Source organism: Triturus cristatus, chromosome 1_2, assembly GCF_964204655.1.
Source record: "Triturus cristatus chromosome 1_2, aTriCri1.1, whole genome shotgun sequence".
NCBI classification, from domain to species: domain Eukaryota; kingdom Metazoa; phylum Chordata; class Amphibia; order Caudata; family Salamandridae; genus Triturus; species Triturus cristatus.
In genome coordinates, this window is record NC_140580.1 from 281492915 (window position 1) to 281514626 (window position 21712).

The 21712-nt window shown below is 43.4% G+C and overlaps 1 protein-coding gene across 8 annotated transcripts in view; it reads right to left on the reverse strand.

Moving 5' to 3' along the window:
* MARCHF8 (membrane associated ring-CH-type finger 8) overlaps positions 1-21712 on the reverse strand; it is a 697693-nt gene that overhangs the window by 13780 nt on the left and 662201 nt on the right. For all 8 annotated transcript variants that reach the window (XM_085603748.1, XM_085603747.1, XM_085603729.1 and 5 more), the window contains one exon: positions 17529-17709. In XM_085603748.1, coding sequence (XP_085459874.1) covers positions 17529-17709 — 181 coding nt within the window. The remainder of the gene's footprint in view (positions 1-17528; positions 17710-21712) is intronic.

Consider the following 21712-nt stretch of genomic DNA (forward strand, 5'->3'; position numbering starts at 1 on the left):
TATGTTTTCGTTTCTGCATGTGTTGGGGTGTTACTGGGTTATTGGGGATGGTTTTGGCATTTTGGGGTTGCTAAAGTGGGAGGGGGTGGGGGGACCCAGTTATGTTGTTATGGGTTTTATTAAATGTGATTGTTTTGCTACACGGAAGGAGGCCACAGTCCTTACACAACTATACAGCGACAATCTACTGGCCGATTTAATGTTGGCAAACATATTGGCAAACACTACAGGGTGAGGGTTACAGATGTTTGACATGGAATGTCCGCAGGCTGAACTCCCCCCAAAAATGTGTCAAGTCTTTGCCTATCTAGACAGACACTCTGTCCAAGTGGCTTTTCTGCAGAAGTCGCATTTAACCAGGGAATCCGAAACCAAGATTGCAACTAAATGGGCAAGATTTAAGCTATCATCATCATACTCCTCTTATGTCGGGGGTTCTTATCCTGATCAAAAGGGGCATCCCATTTACACCGCTCAAAACCTACATAGATGATGGAAGGCATTGTGCGATGGTGCATGGTAAGCTGGGTGACTCCCTAATTATGCTCGTAAATATCTATGGACCTATAGCAGATGAACCTGCAATATTTCTGCGCATGTATGGAGTGCTCAGAGACTGGCCGAACACAGACATTTTTTGGGGCGGGGACCTCAATACGCATCTGGACCCCACACTAGATAAATCCAGTTCACATGGCACTCGCACGCCAAAAGTGGCTCAGTGCAGTAACGATGGAATGCTGGAATTTGGATAGGTAGATGTCGGGAGACTCCGTAACGAGGCAGTAAGGGCAGGTACACACGCAACACGCCATACCAGCGCACAACAGTTGGTCAAGACTAGATTATTGGCTTGCAAGTGAAGAGTTGGCGAATTGGGTTACTTACATTGTCACAGTCTCGCACACTCTATCAGACCATAACCCTGTACAACTGACATTTAAGATTTCAAACACGGTACGCCGCCCGTTCACATGGCGTTTTCTATCAGAGGCTTTACTTGACCCCATCTACGCCAATACTGTTCGGAAAGCCATAGTGCAATACTTTGAGATTAATACTGGCTCAGTTGATAGTGCCGCCACCTTGTGGGAGGCCTTTAAGGTCACAAAACGGGGTGTTTGCATTAGCACCACGGCTGGAATACTAAGAGATATCGGAGATCAACTAGATAAGATAGAGACCTCATTATCAGCCCTGGAGACAGCCAATGCAATAAAGCCTAGTCCGGTGACGCTCTCCCGGATTCATGGACTGATCCTTGAATATGACACATTGGCAGAGTCTGAGATTCGCTACCTTTCACGCCGACATATAGCCAGGGCATATGGGGAAGGCGGTAAGCATAGTCGGAACCTAGCTGCTAAACTCAAAACTCGTACAGAACATCATCACATAGACAAAATTACCGAGCCTCAAGGGGTAGAGCACTACTCGCCCATAGAGCAGGTGACTCAATTCCGTGATTATTACGCGGCGATGTACGGATGACAAGTGACCGTGCTCGAGCTAGATATAGCAGAATATTTGGCAAATATTGCCTGTGCGTGGTTGGCAGACGGTCATCGTGACTATCTAACTCAACCTATTGCTGAGTCAGATATCAAAGTCGCAATACGTGACTTGCCCAACAAGAAAGCACCGGGGCCAGACGGACTCACGGCCGAATTCTATAAAGAATTTGAAGATATAGTCACACCCCACCTATTCGAAATGTACACTGAGGCACATGAATCTGGTGTCCTTCCACCATCACTCCGACAAGTACTAATCATTACTCTAATAAAAAAGGACAAACCATCAAACAGGTGAGAATCGTACAGCCCGCTATCCCTAATCAATCTAGATGCCAAGATACTGGCAAAAATCCTAGCTACTAAACTCCAACCTCTGATGCCCTTATTGGTCCTTCCGGACCAATCAGGTTTCATACCAGAAAGATCTACTACCCACAATCTTCGAACAATCTTTGCAACGATGCACATCCTTGACCCGAACTTGGATGCAGCGGCGGTAATGCTAGAAACGGCCAAAGCGTTTGATTCAACAGAATGGAGTTACATTTTCTATGTCCTCCAGAGGATGGGACTCCCGCCGTTTTTTCTGGGATGGGTGCGATTGCTTTATAATGACCCGTCGGCCAGGGTGCGAGTGGGGGGCTTAACATCAGAACCATTCCTAATCAAACGAGGTACCAGACAGGGGTGCCCCTTGTTGCCCCTGCTTTTTGCCCTGGCTCTTGAGCCTTTGGCTTGTGTGATCTGATAAAGGCATAGGGAAACAGCACTTAATTTTGTACACCGCCCGGTGAGTATTTCTCTCTACGCTGACGACATGGTTTTATTTCTTCGGGAACCAGATCGCTACCTTACACAGATATTGAGAGAGTATATTAGATTTGGTTTATTCTCAGGACTTACTATTAACTGGGATAAATCGGTGATCATACCTTTGACAGCTATCACATCCCCGCCAGCTTTGGAATACCCTTTAGTGTGGACTTCGAATCCTGTTAAATACCTAGGTGTGTGGATCCATCGTGACCCGGAGGTCATCATACAAGAAAACTACAGACGGGCGTGTACCAAACGAAAGATGGGCCGCTCTGCCGCTGTCCCTAGCCGATCGCATTGCGCTCAGAAAAATGGTCATCCTACCGAGATTTCTCTACCTCTTCTCTAATATTCCGATAAAACAAACACAAGATTTCTTTAAAACTATACGAACAGCTTTACTTAAGCTGGTGTGGGGAGGCAAACAGGCACGCGTCGGCTGGACAACTCTCACACTTGACTATAACAAAGGCGGATTCAACGCGCCAGTATTATCTTAGTGCCCAAGCGCAGTATGCATATTATTGGTTTCATCCACATGCATACACTCCACACATTGCAGTGGAAGATGGAGATGCCCATCCAACCCCCTGTCCGGTGTTATCACGCATACTCGGCATGATGCCCCAAAAACGGAAATCAACATGCTGGATTCCACCATCGCAGTATGGCACTCCATAGGCCAACTTGCCTCTAAACTTCCTATTTATTCTCCAGCACTGCCCCTAGCACATCATGCCGCTTTGTCGGTGATGCAACAAGATGGCTCTATGAGATCATTGAGGGAGGTTGGCTTAGTTACAATGCATGATCTTTAGCTAGAGGGTAAGTTTCTCACAGCTGAAGATCTCCAATATATCACCAATCCCACACTACTATTTCAATTCACTATCCACAGACTTCGACATGCGGTTAAATCACATTATTCTATGTACCCGGAGGAGCCACCCGTCCTACAATCTCTACAGATAGTACTAACCACTCCTACATGCAGAAAGCTAGTCACCAAATTGTACAGAGCAATAAGGGCCGAAACAACCAGAGCGTCAGATAAAAGCCTTGCCCGTTGGAACAATAAATTGCCTTCCCCAATAACATCTTCAGAGTGGGAACACAATTGTAATCTGACCAGTCAACTCACTCCCAATGGCAACCTACGAATTATACATTTTAAATACCTCCATCAGATATATCTCACGCCCCTCAGGCTATTCAAATTTGGCATACGTGGTTCTAGTAGATGTAAACGCTGTAAACAACCAGATGCAGAATTCTGGCACCTAGCATGGGAATGTGGGTTAGTTGCTAGATTCTGGGAACAAGTGGTGCAGCACATACATATGATGGCTGGGATTGAATTGCACTGCACACCCCTGATTTGTTTGTTGTGCTATGTTCCGCATGCGAAAGGGACGCTGGGTAGATTCATACGCATTGCACTACTACTGGCTAAACGACGAGTTGCTGTAACGCGGAAGAGTTACCAACATCCTCCAAACCTAAGGACATTTGGGCACCACTGCGACAATTTCTTCAACAACAAGCCTTGCGCAGCTCCCCGGATGCAGCAATTGGACACTCTGTGTAACCTCAAATCTTCTTTGTAATGCCAACTGTGGTCACTGATTAGTCACATGTAATTCATAGGCCTGTGTACCGAACAATCACATTTTGTTTATGTTGGTTTTGTTAATGTGATACCTTGCATGGAAGCAGGGTGGATCATCTTTGCTCTGAAAATGCAATATAGAGTTAAAAAAAAAAAAAAAGATGGTGACCACAACTGGCTGTCCCTCATGGTGAACTCCAATTCCGCATGACAGTGCAGACGCCAAGGAGACCAGATGCAGTAGAATTGGGGTGGCTGCACCACAGAGTGATATCCGAGCTGTTCGACCGCCTGCGCCTGACGAGCGCTTGGCAGGGGATGTGGAAATCTGCGCTCGCCCAGTGAGCTAATAGACCTAGGATAGACCTACAGAGTGGTGTTGTCAGTGCAGCTCGTTGGCGGCCAGCAGGGAGAAAGGTCCAAATACTGTTTGAGTTCCATAGCAATTACCACGTCCCACGTGGAAATACATTTTGAAGGAGCAGACCGGAGATGCTGCGACGCATGACTTCAAACTGGGGGCCCTCAAACACATGGTCCGGGAGGCCGCTAACACTCGGCGAGAGAGAAAGACATAGTTGCCAGTGGTAACTGATGTGTTAGAAAGGGGAGCCCCTGGTTACCACGGGACAGGCGCAATCCACCCCCAAACCCTGAGGGCCACCTTGGCGAGGAGCTGCCTGGCATCTTGGGCCCTGGGTGCCACGTGACTAGGTGAAAAGCAGTTCCTGGGCAGCAGCGGACCAACCACGAGCAGTGAGATGGGGTCCTATCCAGCTGGGACACTGTGGTGGAGTGGATGGGACCATGGAACTACGAAAGACCTATTGAGCACTCTGACCACACACCCTAAAGGGCCACAACTGTTGGGACCTAAGCTGAACTTAGAGAGAAGACTCCTGTGCAACAACACGCTGAAGTGAGGCCTAGCTGGGTGTCCTGAGTGGAAAGGAGGGGCATGTGCAGGAGGACTACTGTCATCGCTAAATAGGAGGAAGACAAACTGTTAGACACTGCCCTGGCCTATCACCTGTACGAGCTCTAGTGGTTGAGGGCGGCGAAGTCCTGGGGCACAGACAGCTTGGGAGCTGACTGGCAGAAACAGAGATATTCTCAGAGGACCTGGTGCCACCAACCACTGAACTTCAGCCATGGGCAAAGTAGCTAGACAGAGGGACCGGGGGGCCCAACAAGGCACACCCAAGCGGCAGAAATTGAGGCAGCGAGGTGGAAGTGCCCCCGGTAGGGAAGTGGGGGGGGGGGGGGTGTCGGGGAGTGCTCCGTCCTGAGCTCCATCCGGTGCAGAGGCACAGAGAGAAGAACAGCGAGCAGTTGAGGTGGTGGTCGCAGTGAGTAGAGGAGGAAGATACTAAAGACTCAGACCTCACTCATGGTGCCACCTCTGCTGAGGACTCGGACAGTGAACTGCCTAAGCCACGTCTGGCACGGCAGACAAACTCAAATATCTGGGTTGGCGCATCATACGACTTATTTTGTGTCTGTTCTTGGAGAGGAGCCCTGGGTTACTTGCCTGTGAGTAACTATAGTAGCGTGATGTTGGGACCCCTGAAGTCATACTGCCTGACGGAGGCCAAACACCGAATTTCTACAGCAGAGGACACGCTCACATCGAATGGGAAAACTCTTCATAATATGAAAAAGGTCCTCCTGCTGCCAAAAACAAGATCTGAAAGATAGATTGAGTCGAAATATTAGCAAATTCTCCATCATAGGCAGCAAGGCAATCTTAGTTCCAAGGTCACAGCTAAGACAGTCAGTGCTCATGATGTGGTTCAGAGCAGCGCGGGGGTAGCCAACACTAAGAGCCATAGCAACAATGGGGCCAGTTTAATATAATTTTCAATATATGAGGGCCTCCTATTCATTATGACAGGAAACATGAGGACAACACGAAGGAGCTGAAAGGAGGCGGCAACAAAACCGATTCTCTTCAAGTTGTAAACAATTTGTGTAAGCATAACCCCAAATGTCAGTGCCAAATAAGGTGATCAGAAGACGTTGTGTCAAGTAGGGGAATGATAGCTTCACCACCAAATTTGGATTTAACATTAAATAGAGCGCTCACTAATCGACTACACGTTTGACATCCCACAGTGATGTTTGGAGACCATGAATTATTAGCGTCCACAACAATAGCAAGATATGTAAATTGATGTACCTCCTCAAGGGTATTACAGTTAATTGAGAAAGCTCACATTTTCAGACTGTTAGGACCACTGGCCATGACTTGAGATTTAGAAAATTATGCTCTAGATCTATGTCCATCATAAAGCAAATAAAATACTTTCCTACAGTTTTTAAAGCCTTAGGTGTTCATGCCAGGAGCAAGGCATCATCCATGTATAAAAGCACGGGAAATGGTTTATGAATAATTAGAGGCACATCTTGGCTGCTATTGGTCCAAAAAAAAATTTAATTATTGATATATAAAATTAATAATACTGGGATGAGTACACAGCCCTGGCACAACCCGTGCTCCAAATGAAAAGATTGTGTCTTCAATATTAGTCCAATATCTTATCCCCATAGTCAGATCAGAATGCAGATCAGATAAAAAGTTCACTATTATTAGATCTAAGCCTATCTGAAGTAGATGCAGCCACAAAATTGTCAAAAGCACTTCAGAGGTCGATGGAGGCCATGTGTTTGCCACACTACATTTGCCAATAACAAGCTGGAGATTCAAGCATTGCTCAGTTGTACACAGACCCTCTCTGAACCCATTGTGGGATTCGCACAGAATCTCATTTTCATTTGCCCATTCCACAGCCCTGCTGTAAAAAAGTCTGCCAACAACTTTAACCAGGGAGTCAATTAGTGATATGCAACAGCATGGTTCAAGCCTTCTTCTTGTTAAGAAGCGGTGCCCAAAGATTAATATTGGATTTTAATAAATCCAAGGGTACTCAGCCAGGCCCAGGGGCTTTGCCTGATAAGCTAACCTTTAGGGCGGAGACTACCTTGTGAAACCCCAATATAAAGCTATTCCTGACTACATCGTGCAAAGAGTGTTGAGTGGGTCCACTTGCACCGGTAAGGTTATAAGAATAAATGCCAGAAAAATTGGACACCCATTGTACGGCAGTGATGTGAGCCCCAAGTCTCGATGGTGCCACACTGAATGTGCGAATACACTTTGTGTCAGAATAATTTTGAGCATTTTTGTATACAGGCGGATTTTAGAAGATCGCAGTTGCTTTGCACAATCTCGGAGTTTCTCTTTTTTTAGGTCCCTTATCATTATTGTGAAATATATTACAATATGACACAAATCACTTTTAATTCTAAATGTTAATTGTCGTAATTAGCTTTCTTTGTCACACTATAGATATTAGCAACAAAATGTTCTGATAATTATCTTACATTTTGCGAATAGCTCCAGTGAAACATGTCAGGCAAGACTTGTATCAAAAGCCAACTGGCCTGCAAACCAATCACTGTATTCCCAGAAAGACTACTGAGCCTGTAAGACAAGTGCTACAGCAACAGTGTCGGACAGTCAGGCGCTGTCAACATGCGTCTGCCTCTGCTCCAGCCCATGTGACTTATACAACTCAACAGCGTGGCTGATAATCCACTGATTTCCGTGTAGGCATGCACACCACGCCACAGTTTGAGCCAATGGCCAATCAACAGAATCAGAAAATGTGATTCAGCTTGCAGTCTGTGAAAGGCTGGTAGGGTTATGGTGCTCACACAGGAGGCTCTGACTGACTGCGCCAGCGTATTGGACTTTCAGATTGACCGCCATATCAAGAATTCCAATGCATCTGTATAGGCCATTCCACCTCCGACAATGGACTACTCTTTCTTAAACAGTGTGGAACATATCCAGTCCTGTAATAGCTGAAGGCACATAAGATTGCAAAGGTGGACTGACGGTTTCCGAGACTCCTAAAGGGTTGAGACAGTCATGTGTTTCAAAGTCTTGATTGATAGACTGCCTACTGCCCTACTGTCTATTTCAGAATAGTGTTTGTTTTTAGGAAATCCACTTATTTTCCAATGGGTTAGTCCACGTATGATATCAGGCTTTAGATGCTTACAGACAGCGTTGCGCACATCCAGGTTGAAGGTGCATTGAGCACACCTGGCCAAATGTGGTCTGATCTACTGGGAAATAAGAAATTGTGAAGGCAGTGTCTCGGATGCAAGGGCTTTGGCAGTAATGTACCAAATTCTCATTTATTCTCACAGACTCCTTTAATTAGTTCTGTTGTCGGGTTGGCGTTGATCTAACCATGCTTAGTCAGTGACTGCAAACTTTTGATTCTTTAGAAGTGATAATGTTGGGAAGACTGAACAGCAGATGTCCTGATGCTATCCATCTGCATTCATGCCACGTGGGTCACTCTCACAATATTGGCACTGATGCTTGGTCTGTCAATAACCTCACAAGAATTGCCATTTCTCAATCTATTAGACAGAATTAGATTGATTCTAATGCTTCAAATAAACAGACAAATGTGTACGGAGGAATTATGTTTATTCACCTTTACTGTGCCATGACAATTACGTTCAGTGTGTATGTATTTTTCACATTAATTATTTACCTGAAAGACTGCAAAAAGATCCGTTAATAGCCACCCACAGGAGATCCCTATTTCTTTAAAGAGAATTTGAACTTTTCGTAGATTTGTCCTGTTTGTGGTATATTCTCTGGTTTATGTTCATAAAGTAGTTTAGATAGCGCCCCAATTTTAAATTATATTTTCATCCTATCAACATAATGTTTGCTAAAAATCCATAACACACTGCTTCACGCTTTGTAAACTAGCTATTACATTCTACAATGTACTGAGCAAAGCATCAAACTTACATGCATACTGTTTGTCTCTACCTTTGAACGACTCCTCTGTATTATGTACACCAGGCACACAGAACAGCCACGTGCCCAAAAGAACCACAACATTGTATACTATTTGCTCCTTCCCTCATCTCTGACAATACTGGCTATACCCATGGTTAAACCTGTGTATTTAGGTTTCAGTGATTTAAAGTCAATTGTACATTTTCTTCCACCAATAATAATCATAGTTGCCTGCAGTGTGCATTAAAACTACAAATGTTTTCTATAATGGTTTTAAGCACACATGCCTAATGGGAAGCATGCATACTGTTCTACTAAAATTATATGCAAGTTATTTCTTTTTTTAATTTTACATTTGTATTGCAAGTGCACGGGGGCCATGTCTAGGTGGCAGCATGTTTTCGTTTTTTTATTCACACAGATAGCATTGTATCCATAAAAGCACAACAACAAACAAATTAAGAATATGCAAATAAGAGAGTCATAATAATATCCGTTAACAACATATGATATAAAGTAATCTTTCAAATTCATGCACAAATTCATAAATAAATAATTTAAAAACTCAAAGATTAGACATCATCTGACGTGCTCGAACAGCAATTCTCAAGAAAAACCAGCTCTTCATCATCCAACATGAGTAACCTCAGGTAAGCATTTTCCAAACTGATGGGCGTGAACTTTTTAAAATACGGGGTTAAAAGCCACTTAATGTACTTTAAATATTTACAGAAAAACAAAAAGTGCAATATAGATTGGCCACTTTGGCCATCATACGGGCAGGGTAGGTGGTCAAGGTCTGAGTGATGACCAAGGGGAAAACATAGTGCAAATGTAATGGTGCCTGCCCTTAAGCGGAATAAAAAGCTTCTCTCCCAGTGGCTCATAGGCAGAGTAAGGTAGTTAGCCAACCGGTGTACAAGGTGTTCAATAGCCATATAGCTTACGGACACGGGATTTTTTGGATTCCTATCCGATCCTTTCCGCTCTATATAACGAACAGAGCGCACTCCTAAGCTCATTTGTATTAGTGGTCACTGCTGTGCTAGGATTTATAGATAACTTCACTTGTTGATACTGCATAGGCTCTGATATACCCCTGACAGCCAAGGGATATCCTTCCCTTTCTCGCATACTATACAATCACTGATAATCTCTCTCGTGAGGGATGCGGCTGGGTTTTTCCAAACGGATAGCCAGAAGAGGGCGGGGCGGACCCTAATAAAATCTTCAATATAATTTAGATTAAGTTCCCTACGGCAAATATATTGAGGTGTGGAGATTGGGACACCTAGTAGCATCCTGCAAAATCTGTTCTCTTCCTGTTGAAGGCATGAACTCTTAGCGGAACTCTTAGCAATGGCCCAAACCTCAGCACCATAAGTGGCTGTTGGCAGTGAGAAGCTGCCCCACTGATCGCAGGTCCCTCACGGCTGACCAAAAAGTTTCGCCCTTTTTGATGTTTGCAGCTATTACTAGTGCCTCCCAATGATTTTTTAAGATTTCCCCTTTCCGATTAGAGATTGCCGTTTTATACCTCAGCCTAGCCGATTTCACTTCGAGATTACACCTTGGGTCAGATGATAGGGCTCTGCGCAATTGTTTATTTGCCTCAAAGCACTCGTGATCAAACCATCTGGCACCGTGTTTCACAAGGGAAATGTGTTTTGACAGAAGGGTTCCAATGGCTAGGCAAAATTTGTTAAAAACATGGACAGCTTCAGGTAATGGGTCTTGGGCTGATAGACATTGCTTTATAAGGTGCATATTATCCTTTAACACTGTCTGAAATAAATCATTATTGTCAATGCCCCTCCATATCAATCTCAAATTGTCGGTAGAGGGCGTTCGATTCCTGGCCCCACATTCAGAGGTAAACACGGGCCGGGGGGCTAGTCTGAACCCTATTTTGATTGGGTTGTGGTCCCCCTGACTCGTGGCAATAACTTCTGCTTCCATCAAATGGTCTGCGAGAAGGTGAGATATAAAAACAAAATCTATAGTAGAAGAACGCCCCCTTCCTCTAAATGTTGGCACAGAATTATTATTAGCAAATGTTGCGCCCACAGTATCCATGGCATTGGTGAAATTGTGCATACTCAGAAACACAGCCAGCTCTACGGCCCTGCGGCAGGTGGAGCTAGAATTATGAGACCCTGGGGTGTGTGGTATAGCTGTTAATTTCGCATTTAAAGTCACCCCCCAAAAGGATACCAGTACTTTTGGCTAATTCTTGAGCTTAATACAATTCCCATTGGGGATGGAGTTAAAATCATTGTTATAAAAATTTGTCAAATAGAAAGAGATTCTCCTTTTATACAGTAAAACTTGGAATTTGCGATTGTTTGTTGGTAGAACCTTAATGCTGCCACCAGCAGCAAAATTAATCCCAATAAATAAGCCCCCCGAGGCGCGGCCTAATTTGCGAGAAGGGGCTACAATATTATAGCAATCCGCTGCTTGTTGGAGCGAGAGGGATAGCTGTCATCAATGAAACATACACAGGCCCTGGTGCCTTAAGGTGTTAGACCTCACTTCATTGGCTGCTTCAGTTCTAGCTGCCACTTACGCCATTTATGGCTGTATTTTAGTTCTCAGTAAACAAATAATTATTCAATAAGAACAATACATTTTCTATACTCCAGTACCACTGAAAGAACAGAGAAGCATTGGCAAAAACAGTAGGTCTCCCCCTTTTGACCTATTGGCTCTTCCAATGCTTATTTCCTTTGCTGTGCATCATCAGTAAAAGAAAATGTATGAGTTGCACGCATGCTTGAATATGCATCATGATGCTACTGTAGCCCAGTGTTGTGAAGCATGTGCTAGGATACGTGAAGATGGTGGATGCCAACCTTGGAGGGTAACAAATAATAATTCAAATGTATGGCAAACCACGTTTTTAAAAAGGAGTGGCTTGACAGCAAATAAAAGACTGCAACAGGAATGGCAGGTGGTAGGGGAGAACAGAGAAGCGCTTCAGGGAGAAGTCAATGTAGGGGGGTCGCAGGGAGCAGCGGGTAGAGGGCAAAGGAGCAATTGGAGTTTTTGAGGCAAAAGTAGAGAAAAAAATTAAAAACAAAAAAGATGGAGAGGTAGAGGGAGCAGTGTATGAGGTGAGATGGGCAACAAAAAGGGTGCAAAGCAGGATTTTGTGGAGGAAGCGGCACAGAAGGGAGAGCAAATAAACGCATGCGCTCCTATGAGGTGCTGAAAGAAAAAGTAGTTGCCTGAATGTGCAAGGTATCTAATCAAAAGAATCGTAAAGAAGCTATGTTCCATGGGAGGGACAAAAACAATAAGAAGGAAAGCCATCAAATTGGAAGCAACAAGATTCCCTAGTCAAATATGATATCAAGTTCAATATTCGATTTATAAAGATTTATTCGCAAAACATATTAAAAGCAAATAATCCATGATAGAATGTCGGTGAGACAAACGTGTTCAGTGCTGAAGTGTGACACAAAGAAAAATATTTATAAGTTGGTGTATTATAATAAGTCATTGGATATATTACCCTGTCTAACAATATTATAGTTGTTAGGTTTCGTAAAGTTCACAAGTCAACTTAGTTTTAATCCTGCAACAGTATGGGATAATCAGGACTCGATTTATCATGAGCCCAAGGGCGTTATGAGTTCACAGAGGAACGCAACGAAAGAAAGTGCAATGAAATGGACCTGTCGGCTAAGGCACCCAATCATTCAACTCCTGCAATTCAGTCATTCCGGTTCCTGACTGTGGGTCCACTTCATTGTAGAGTGCATTCCCACTAAGCCTGGGCAAAGCACTACGCTACGCTCGCGTAGTTTGCAAAGTTTGCGCTACTTCGCACTACGCGAATTGCACGCAGCACAGTACAAACACGCGTAACGTAGCGTTGCGTAGTGCAGCCATCATTTTTTGCTTGCTCGCGGTCCTCAACGTCAAGTTGGCGACCGCGAGCAAGCAAAATGACATCCCGGCGAGACTTTTTCCTCGTTCGCGATCAGCAACTTCAAGTTGGCGATCGCGAGCGTGGAAAATAAACCTCCCGGCAAGATTCTCAACGCGGGGAGGTCAGGTTTATCATTGCGAGTGGTCGCGTATGCTCACGACCACTCGCGATGAGAAACTACCAGTCCGCGTTGAGAAAGCTGCTGCTCGAGTATAAATCTAATCGAGCGGCATAAAACTACAGCTCGCACTGTGCAAGATGCCGTTTTCAATGATTGCACAGTGCGCGGACAAGCATCCGGCACTGTGCACAGTGAGAACAGGGTACTACGCCGTTCGTGAACTGCTACGCGCAGCGCTACTTCGCGAACTATTTAATTCCCACCCACCCTGCTCAACCTTCCCATCATCATTTAAGACTTCCTATTGGGTCACATGTGTTATCTCCAGATTCAGTCCATCGCCCTGTCGGCCACTCTATTAATTTGCGCTCTGTGTACTTACTCCTAATTCAAATGTCCTCCCTTTTCCGCCATCCATAGAACCCTGTTACATTTATTCCAGTTCCAGAATATTCCATCTCCAGTTATATATTCATTGAATATTGAACTTGGGAGATGGCTTGACCAGGGACCATTGTTCATTTCCGGAGTTTTATAACCCAAGGCCTGTGTGATTTTGGAGATATCCTTTGTTGTACTTCTTAATCAAATATGAAACCAGCAAATGACATTGACAAGAATTCCAACCATTGGTAAGCAATGGGCTGTCCCAAAGCCTAGTGTAAATTGTGGTATTGTCCACAACAGGTGGTTTCAACAGCAGACAGCTCTGAGACCGAACACATGTTTACTGATCCATTCAGAGGCAATATAGTTGGTAGGGAAGTGCATATTTCATCTATGTATTTTTTTTTAACCAACGTACAAAGCATAATCACATGAAAACGTCTAAAGTTATTCAAATCACCAATATGTGGATCAGCAGGGGTATTTTTAAAGGAATTCTAGTATGCTGCCACTTTTATGTCATCTTGATGTATGCTGTCTGGGAAATGGCAGCAAATATTTGAACTGGAGCGTTAAAGTACCCATGGAATAACTATTGGAAAAAGCCAGTAAGTTTGGCCTTGGCAAGCTAGTGCAGTTGTCATTTATTTTTTATTACATGCATATGGTGGTGGGGACTCCATGCCCCACAGTTCCACGTGCCAGGGAGGCGCCGACGCTCATTTCAAGCCCCAGGAGGCGCATAAAAGGCGGCCGGGGGTCCCGCAGCGCAGGAGCACGTGTTTATTGGTACCTGTCACCGGCTGCCTGCCAGCCCGCATCCAGTGGTGGGGACTCTATTTCCCACAGTTCCACGTGCCAGGGAGGCGCCAACGCTCATTTCAAGCGCGGGCGCACCAGTCAGTGCCCGGAAGAGTCCAAAGCGAACACAGCCAACACGTGTTTCGTCCATACTTATTGGTACAATGCTATAAATGTTAAAAGCAGGCGATGAAATCCAATATACAGATATGTAGCACAACGAGTATGGCTACAATGGTAAGTCTAGGTCAAGTAAGACACTAGAGTCAGAAAAATCTATACAAATGTAGAAGAAACTAGGTCTATAAAGTGATGGGTCAAAGTATGTTGCCCGGATAGTACGGTGACATCATAGAGAAAAGAGCGGAGACGTCCTCCAATTCCACGCGCTTGATAACGGTCCCCAGTAAAGGAAGTTTCCAAGTGCCCATGGAAACTTACTTTACATGATTCGCGGTCTCACCATGAGCAAGTGCAAAGGAGTAGCGGGGACCTTAGATGCATTCATTGTTAGGGATGAATCATTGCTGACACATGAAATTGAAATGACTGAGCGACGACTCTCTTTAGACACTTGTACATTACAGAGCTGTCCGTCACTAGGCATTCCCAACCCGGGTGGCACTCCACAACTACGCCTGTCCTCCACGCCCCCAATCCGGTCCCCACTTTCTCCTGTGGTAACCCTGGATGTACCTCCCATGGTCACCCCTAACAGGCCTAGCATAATTACTAGAGCACTGGTTGCCAAACCCCGAGACGAGAACAAGGTGAGAGTACCACCAGCTAAACGGAAACGGGGCATTGTCACCCAAAAACCTAAAGGCACAAAGGGCCTTAGATCCGCTAACCACGCAACTAACTATGTAACAACACTAACCAATTCTGTTAGCACACAGACTGATGTCGTCTATTCGTGAACAACGGACGATATCATTGGGGGTGCTGCTCCTGTCGCCACTGTGGAAACCGTTTTGGAAACTGCACTAGCCCACTTTAAAGAACTGATCGACAGAAATCTTACCCCCCCTTTGGGAAAAGTTAGAACGTGTGGTTGGTGCCATTGACATTTTAAGCAGCTGTGGCAGAAAAGCGACATTATATCCTGATGCTAATGTGGGGGAGGGCTTTCTAACGTTAGCAGACGTTAACTCAAGTCCTAATGTGCAAGTTTCAAGTTCCATCGCGCACAAAGAGTCCTCATCTGCTGGCTCTTGAATAACTTGTCGCAAACCTAAAGAATCTCCTGCGCCAAAACCCTGCACTAGCCAGGGGAATTCACAGGATTCACTCCGGGAGCTTAATACGAGGAACCTGGGCCTACGCAGCAGTCAGCCTGAACACTCTCATCCCGGTGCAACACCAACTGACCCAAGCGAGAACAAAATAGACTGTATGAGGAGTAAACGCCCGAGACCCAACACCAATCTTTTGAGCTTACCCCCAGCTTCCTGCCCTTATGTATTAATCTTGGCTAGTGTCCCCACTCTTTCAGGGGACCAGAGGGAGTCTTGGGTTGACCTTCACAACAAGACTGTGGGCTGGTTAATAAGGCACATCCAACACGAATGAGATCCTTATGGTCCGCAGAGTTGGGTGGGTTGGTCAATCCCCCAAAAACATCGATGGCAACTGCATTGTGATTAATTTTTGTAGGCCCCATATGGTTCGTTGTATACTAAGTTTCTGTGAGCAAACCGTCATTCAAAGTTCCAGAATTTGTGCGCTCCCCTTGGGTTATTTTATAAACCGCAACTTAGGCCCACTGCCAATTTGGCTGCCCCGATCTCCATCCCTGTATTCAATAGGTTCCAGGCCTTATCAGACATGGACAACCATCTCTACCGGAACAACGACCTCGCATCCTGGGAGATCCTCAGGTTTTTGTACGGCTAGACTGGCTAGCACAGTCACAGGGCCCAAAAGATGGATCTTCAGATGGTAAAGAACAGCAAAAGGTGATTTAACTATCCTTTGACTGTTATATTTATCTTCGTAAATGCTTATGTGTTTCCTTGTGTTTGGTAGCTTCTGTACAAAGTTTGATTTTTGACTTTACATATTTTGTACTTACTGTGGACTTGAAATGAAAGTGCACTCGCTCCCCGTGACACTGATTTCAAGTTCCAGGAATAATTTAAAGGTCACATGTCAGATCCTGTGGGTGGTTTCACAGACTCGCATCCTATGCCCTATATCAGGTTCCTGGGATCCTGTTACCGGCTAATGTTCGGCTTCTTATGGAATATGAAAAGGGGAGGGGGAGTACAAGGTAACTGGCATTATGGTAAGTTCCAGGAGTAATGTCCACAATACGTTAGGCCGACCTCAGGGTACCGTGCGGAGGAGATCCAGTTCATAGGGTTATCACACAGTGCGATTACAAGTTTTATTATTTAGAAATCCAACCTTACTTTTGCAACATCTCAACAGGGACCAGACTTCGGAATGGCACCTCACTACCCAAATCTGACCTCAGGTTGTGACACCACTAAATAACCTAATGTTAGACTTGGACATCATTGCAAGAATATATAATTTTAATTGTGACATCCCTCTACAACACTGCTCTGGGAGACTAGGGTCTGGAAGGATGACAGAAGCCTTTACCGTGCTTAGTGCATTGAGCAGGATTGATTTTTAGAAGTAACTAAGTAAAAAAGATACATTCTCGGTCTCATAATGAGACTCCCAGACACTAAAATTGAATTTTAATTAAATACTGTCTGTATTCTTTAAAACTTATCATATTTCAGGAGGTGTTTGAAAATAAAAGTGAGGACCCACCTAGCCCCTTAAACATTGGTTTCTCCTAACACCAGTCCTCTGACGTCAGAAACTCAATTTAAAAATCTTGAATTTAGCCCGAGTACACATCCTCAAAACAGTTTAACTTGAACTAATTATTGTTAACTGCAGCTTTGTTTCATATAAATTTCTCTTCTGCCTTGTGATGAGGTCCGAGCTATAAAAATTCAGCCAATAAAAATGATAGAACACTCAATTGCAACCACGGCTTTGCAACAGTCCAGTTCCAAAAGCCAAGCATAGAACACCATAAAAATGACCTTATAGAAAACCAACACCATAAAAAGCAAATGACATTACAAGGCAGTGGGGACTTAACTAGAGAAAATCAGAAATGGCTCATAATCTCTACCCTGATTCTGTTACGGACCACACTGGAATCACAATAGGACGCGTACCCATGATCTTAAAATACCCTTTCTCTAGTCAAAGTGTGGTATGTGAGAGCAAGGAAGTGTAATCAGACGGTGGAAACTTGAGGAATAAAAGAAATCGGGTTAGTACATTTCATTGTTGATCGCTTCCTTTGAAGGACTTCCCTCTTCTATTACCCATCTTTTACTGTAACTGAGTCCTCCAAACTCAAACTCGACAACTTGGGGACGTTATCGGGTAGTCATAAGGGGAAACTGCATAGTATTCTGACATTGGACCCTCCCTCTTCCACAAAGCACCCATTTCCCTTTCTAAGTCGCACCTACTTTTCTTAATGGCTTTAATTTGGTCTCCATTATGAACTCGTACTTGCAAAGTTCACAGCACCGCGTGTCGGAGCTCTTGATCCACTGCTGGAGGCAGGCCTGGTGCACGAAATGAAGACTTCCTGTGCAGTGACAGGGAGTAATGAGCGGGTTTTCATCGTCGCCTTCACAGTGACATATCCTGAATCAGGAGGAGAAAAGCACTTATTTAAACGCATAGTTCCTAAAGGTGAGCAACTAATTCAGAATCTCCCACTCAGACAAACATCTTCGCTTATGGTGCTGCTTCTTTATAAGGGCTCTTGTCATAAGAATAAAACAAGTCTGGCACTTCCAGAGATTACTATTTTTTGGCTCTCTAAATCGTCTAGCCAGTTGAACCAAGACATCAAGTAATAGTGTACAAAATGACGAAAATGGCCTTTAAAAATAGATATTTTCTTATCAAATTTCCATAAATGCTCCTTGTCTCAGAATATTGAAAACAATTTTCCATCAAGAAATACAAATGATGGCAGATGCACCAAAATAAAAATAAAAATTCTAGTATTTACGAACTATGGGCCTTATTAAGAGTTTGGTGGGCCGGATATTCCGTCACAAACGTGATGGATATCCCGTCCACATGTAATATGGCGGATAGGTTTTTTGGCCAATTTGCAGGGTCTCGGGTGAGCAAAACTTCAAATAAGGCCCCATGTTTTATCGTTTAGGAGTTCTGATTCCGCCTCAAACTGCCTTGCAATGTATGCACATTTAATTCATCAATTATTTTAAAAGTAAAACTATCCTTTTTAGTAAAACCTTTGCAAAACTAGATGTAAACGTCCTTACAGAGAAGTAGCACCATATATGTGATTGCAGCAAGTTAAGAGTACATATCAAAATGGCAGAAAGTTTATAACAAGAATCCTTCTGTTCCCAAAAGCACTTTTTGGTAAGGCAATAGGCCAAATTAGCATGGGATTCTACAGGCTAAATAATAATGTGATTACTGAAAAATCTTATCACTTTTTAATGCTTTTCGTGCACACAAGGATTCCGGATTTCAATCAGACACAAACAATAGGTCCCTCTAAATAACTACACTGTATGCAACCAACCAAGGTTAAAAGTTAGACACCGGGAATGAAGAGGTAAGGAAGAGTGCAAAACTACAATGTAGATTTCTAAGAAGACAAAAATCGAAACATTTGTTTCATTAATTCCAATAAACTACTGCAAACTCTCCCAAAGCACATTGAAGCGACTACTTCTCAGGTTGGTCATTTTACAATAGCTTTGGTGGAAATCTAATTTTCTGAATTCAAGTAGTTTATAATCCTGCTCAACACAGATTCTGATAAAATGTAAAGCAACAATCCAATGCCTTATTAATAGTGAGGTACCAGTCAGTACAGGCGTGATTTTGAGGAGACATTATAAAATGTCTTTGACAGGTCTGGGGTTCACCTTGGGCTACATTTGGTTATCGAGGAGAGGGATGTGGAGGCATGGTGTGGGCTTATTTAGACAAAACATTATTGCAGTGAGACCTGAGAGCAAAGAGCTCCTGAATGCCGATCATTGTACAGGAACTATGCTAGAAAAAAGACCATGCTTGGGCACTGGACACACTTAATTGTGATACTGATTACTTAGGATTTGTAATGCTCACAACATGGTGTTTACTACGAATGATGTTACAACGCAAACCTTCACAACGCAGGTAAGTACAATGAGGGCTCTTTTCAACCTTCTACAACTCAGGTAAGTCGTTTTTTTTAGAAATTACTTTTATGTCACTTAAAAATAAGGGGAGGGCTGGTGAAGTGATGGGGGATAAAAAATTCCAGGATGGATAGAGGGACAGAGGGAAAGGGGTTTCTTAGGCCCCAGGTTGGTAGAGGTTAAGGGCAGTAAGGATTTTTAGGATTCAGTAGTGGGTAGAGGTAAAGGAAGGTAAGGGGTTTTTAGGGTTCAGGGTTAGATAGAAGTAGAGGGAGGTAAGGGCATTCTAGGGCTCAGGAGTGGGTAGAGGTAAAGAGAGGTAAGGGTGTTTTAAGGTTTAGGGGAGGGTAGTGGTAAAGGGAGGTTAGGTGTTTAGTGTTCATAGGGTTGGTAAAGGAAGTAAATGTTTTTTTAGGGTTCAAGGCCAGATAGAGGTAAAGAGAGGTAGAGTTCAGGGGCGGTTAATGGTAAAGAGGGTAAGGGGGATTTTTCGGTTCAGAGGTGGTTAAAGGTAAAGGATTGTAAGGGTGTACATATATCTATATATTACCCAGTGGTGGTCGTGAGTTATAGTTACCTTAGGGCATGTTATATTTACTTGAAAAAATTATACGTGGTGAATTTCTTTGGTTTTTGAGTTCAAAACGTTATTTTGTTAGTGAATATTTCATCAAATTTTAATGTTACTTTAACCTTTATATATATTTTAAACTAGGGTTACGCAGCTTCCACTTCAGTCAGTAAATAAATAGGCTGGTTTAGGGATGTTCCCCGACCCCCTTCAAAAAAGATATACATACATAGTATTGAATATGTATACAAAAAAAATATATATATATATATATATATATATATATATATATATATATATATATATATATAGAGAGAGAGAGAGAGAGAGAGAGAGATGTTACAACGTGTTGTAAATACCATCTTGTAAAATAATGCATTGTAAATGACATTGTTAAAATGTATGGTACCTGCATGCGCTGTAAATATTATGCATTGTAGCAACTGAATTTGAAAACTTACATAAGTATGAAAGATAATACAGCCAAAAGTCCAAAAATATGCTCTACAGTGCACCTGAAAACATGCATTTTTGTGGCACAGAAGGTTGTGGGTGGTGTGGAAAGCTTTGACTGAGTGAGGTAGGGCACTCTGAGAGGGACAGGTAAGGAAAATAAATGGAGCAAGAGAGTTGTGAAGAAGACCAAGACATAAACTAACAAAGGCAGAAGGAAACAACATGTGGAATGGGATGTGGTCTAATAAGAGAGAAGTAGGGTTATAGCGCCAGGCCGGGAAAGGGAATTTGAGAGTAAAAGAGGTGTAATATGAAAGATGGATGCTAAGAAAGGACTTGTGAGAAGGTCCGGAGGTGACTAAAGTAGGAGCCAGAAAAGGCGATGTCAAGGTTAGCCTCAAATGAGAGCTAAAGCAGCAGAAATGAACTGTTGTGGTAAGTGGCGCTGTGAGGACATACTGTGGGAGAAGCCGTGAGGACAACTCGCAAGATCTGAATGCAGAACAGTTTGACAGGCCCAGGGAATTTTTAAGAAGGTTTGTGGGTCAAAAGAAGAAGGTGAATATGTGAAATAAGCTGTATCACTATTTATTGAGATTAGGCAGCCTTTTGAAAAGAACTGCTACATATAAAAGACACATAAGTGGAGGTGCAGAATGAGGCGGTAATGAATAGAATAGCGGGTGATAAAAGCGTTTGAATTATGGGAATACAAAGGTGCACATATTGTGTTACATCGATAAAAATCAAGCAAAAAAGAACATGACCTGCAATATATTTACGCAAAAAACAAGTAAAAGAGAGGAGGGTGTTTGATTAGTGATTGGAATAATGCCAGAGATTTGAGGAGTGTAGGTAAGTGACAGAACTTTCAAGTGAAAGAAAATGCTACTTTGTAAGCATCTGTTCATAGCGTGTAGTGCTATAGATTAAGATTCTTTGCATACTCCTGCCATCTAGTGTAAGCTCCATATACTGCAGACTGTTTTTCTTCGAAAAAGTTTCAAATAATGAGTACAGTGACTCCCCCCTTGATACACCATGAGAATGGGCCTCGGCTCCACCTTTGATTGTTTTCCATCCAATGGGAGTAATGGGATAGTGAACAACAGTGTAAATATATGTATGTATATATACATTTAAAATCCATGCATTATGGCTTTTGCATTATATATACTGACACTGAGCAGGTACGGGGAGGTGGGTGGGTGCATGTGAATCTGCAGGGCTACATGCTACGAACAGAGGATTATAGGGTAAGTAACATTTTCCATTCATAGCACGAGTTGCTGTAGATACACATGATCTGCATAGAATATGAACCAGAATCCTTCCAGCTGTGGTTAGTGAGCAGTTACGGCAGATATTTGAATGAGCGTTTGTAATACTGTTCGGGCAACCATAACCTGTTATCGTGCTAGTATATCCACACAATAATGTTTAGTGA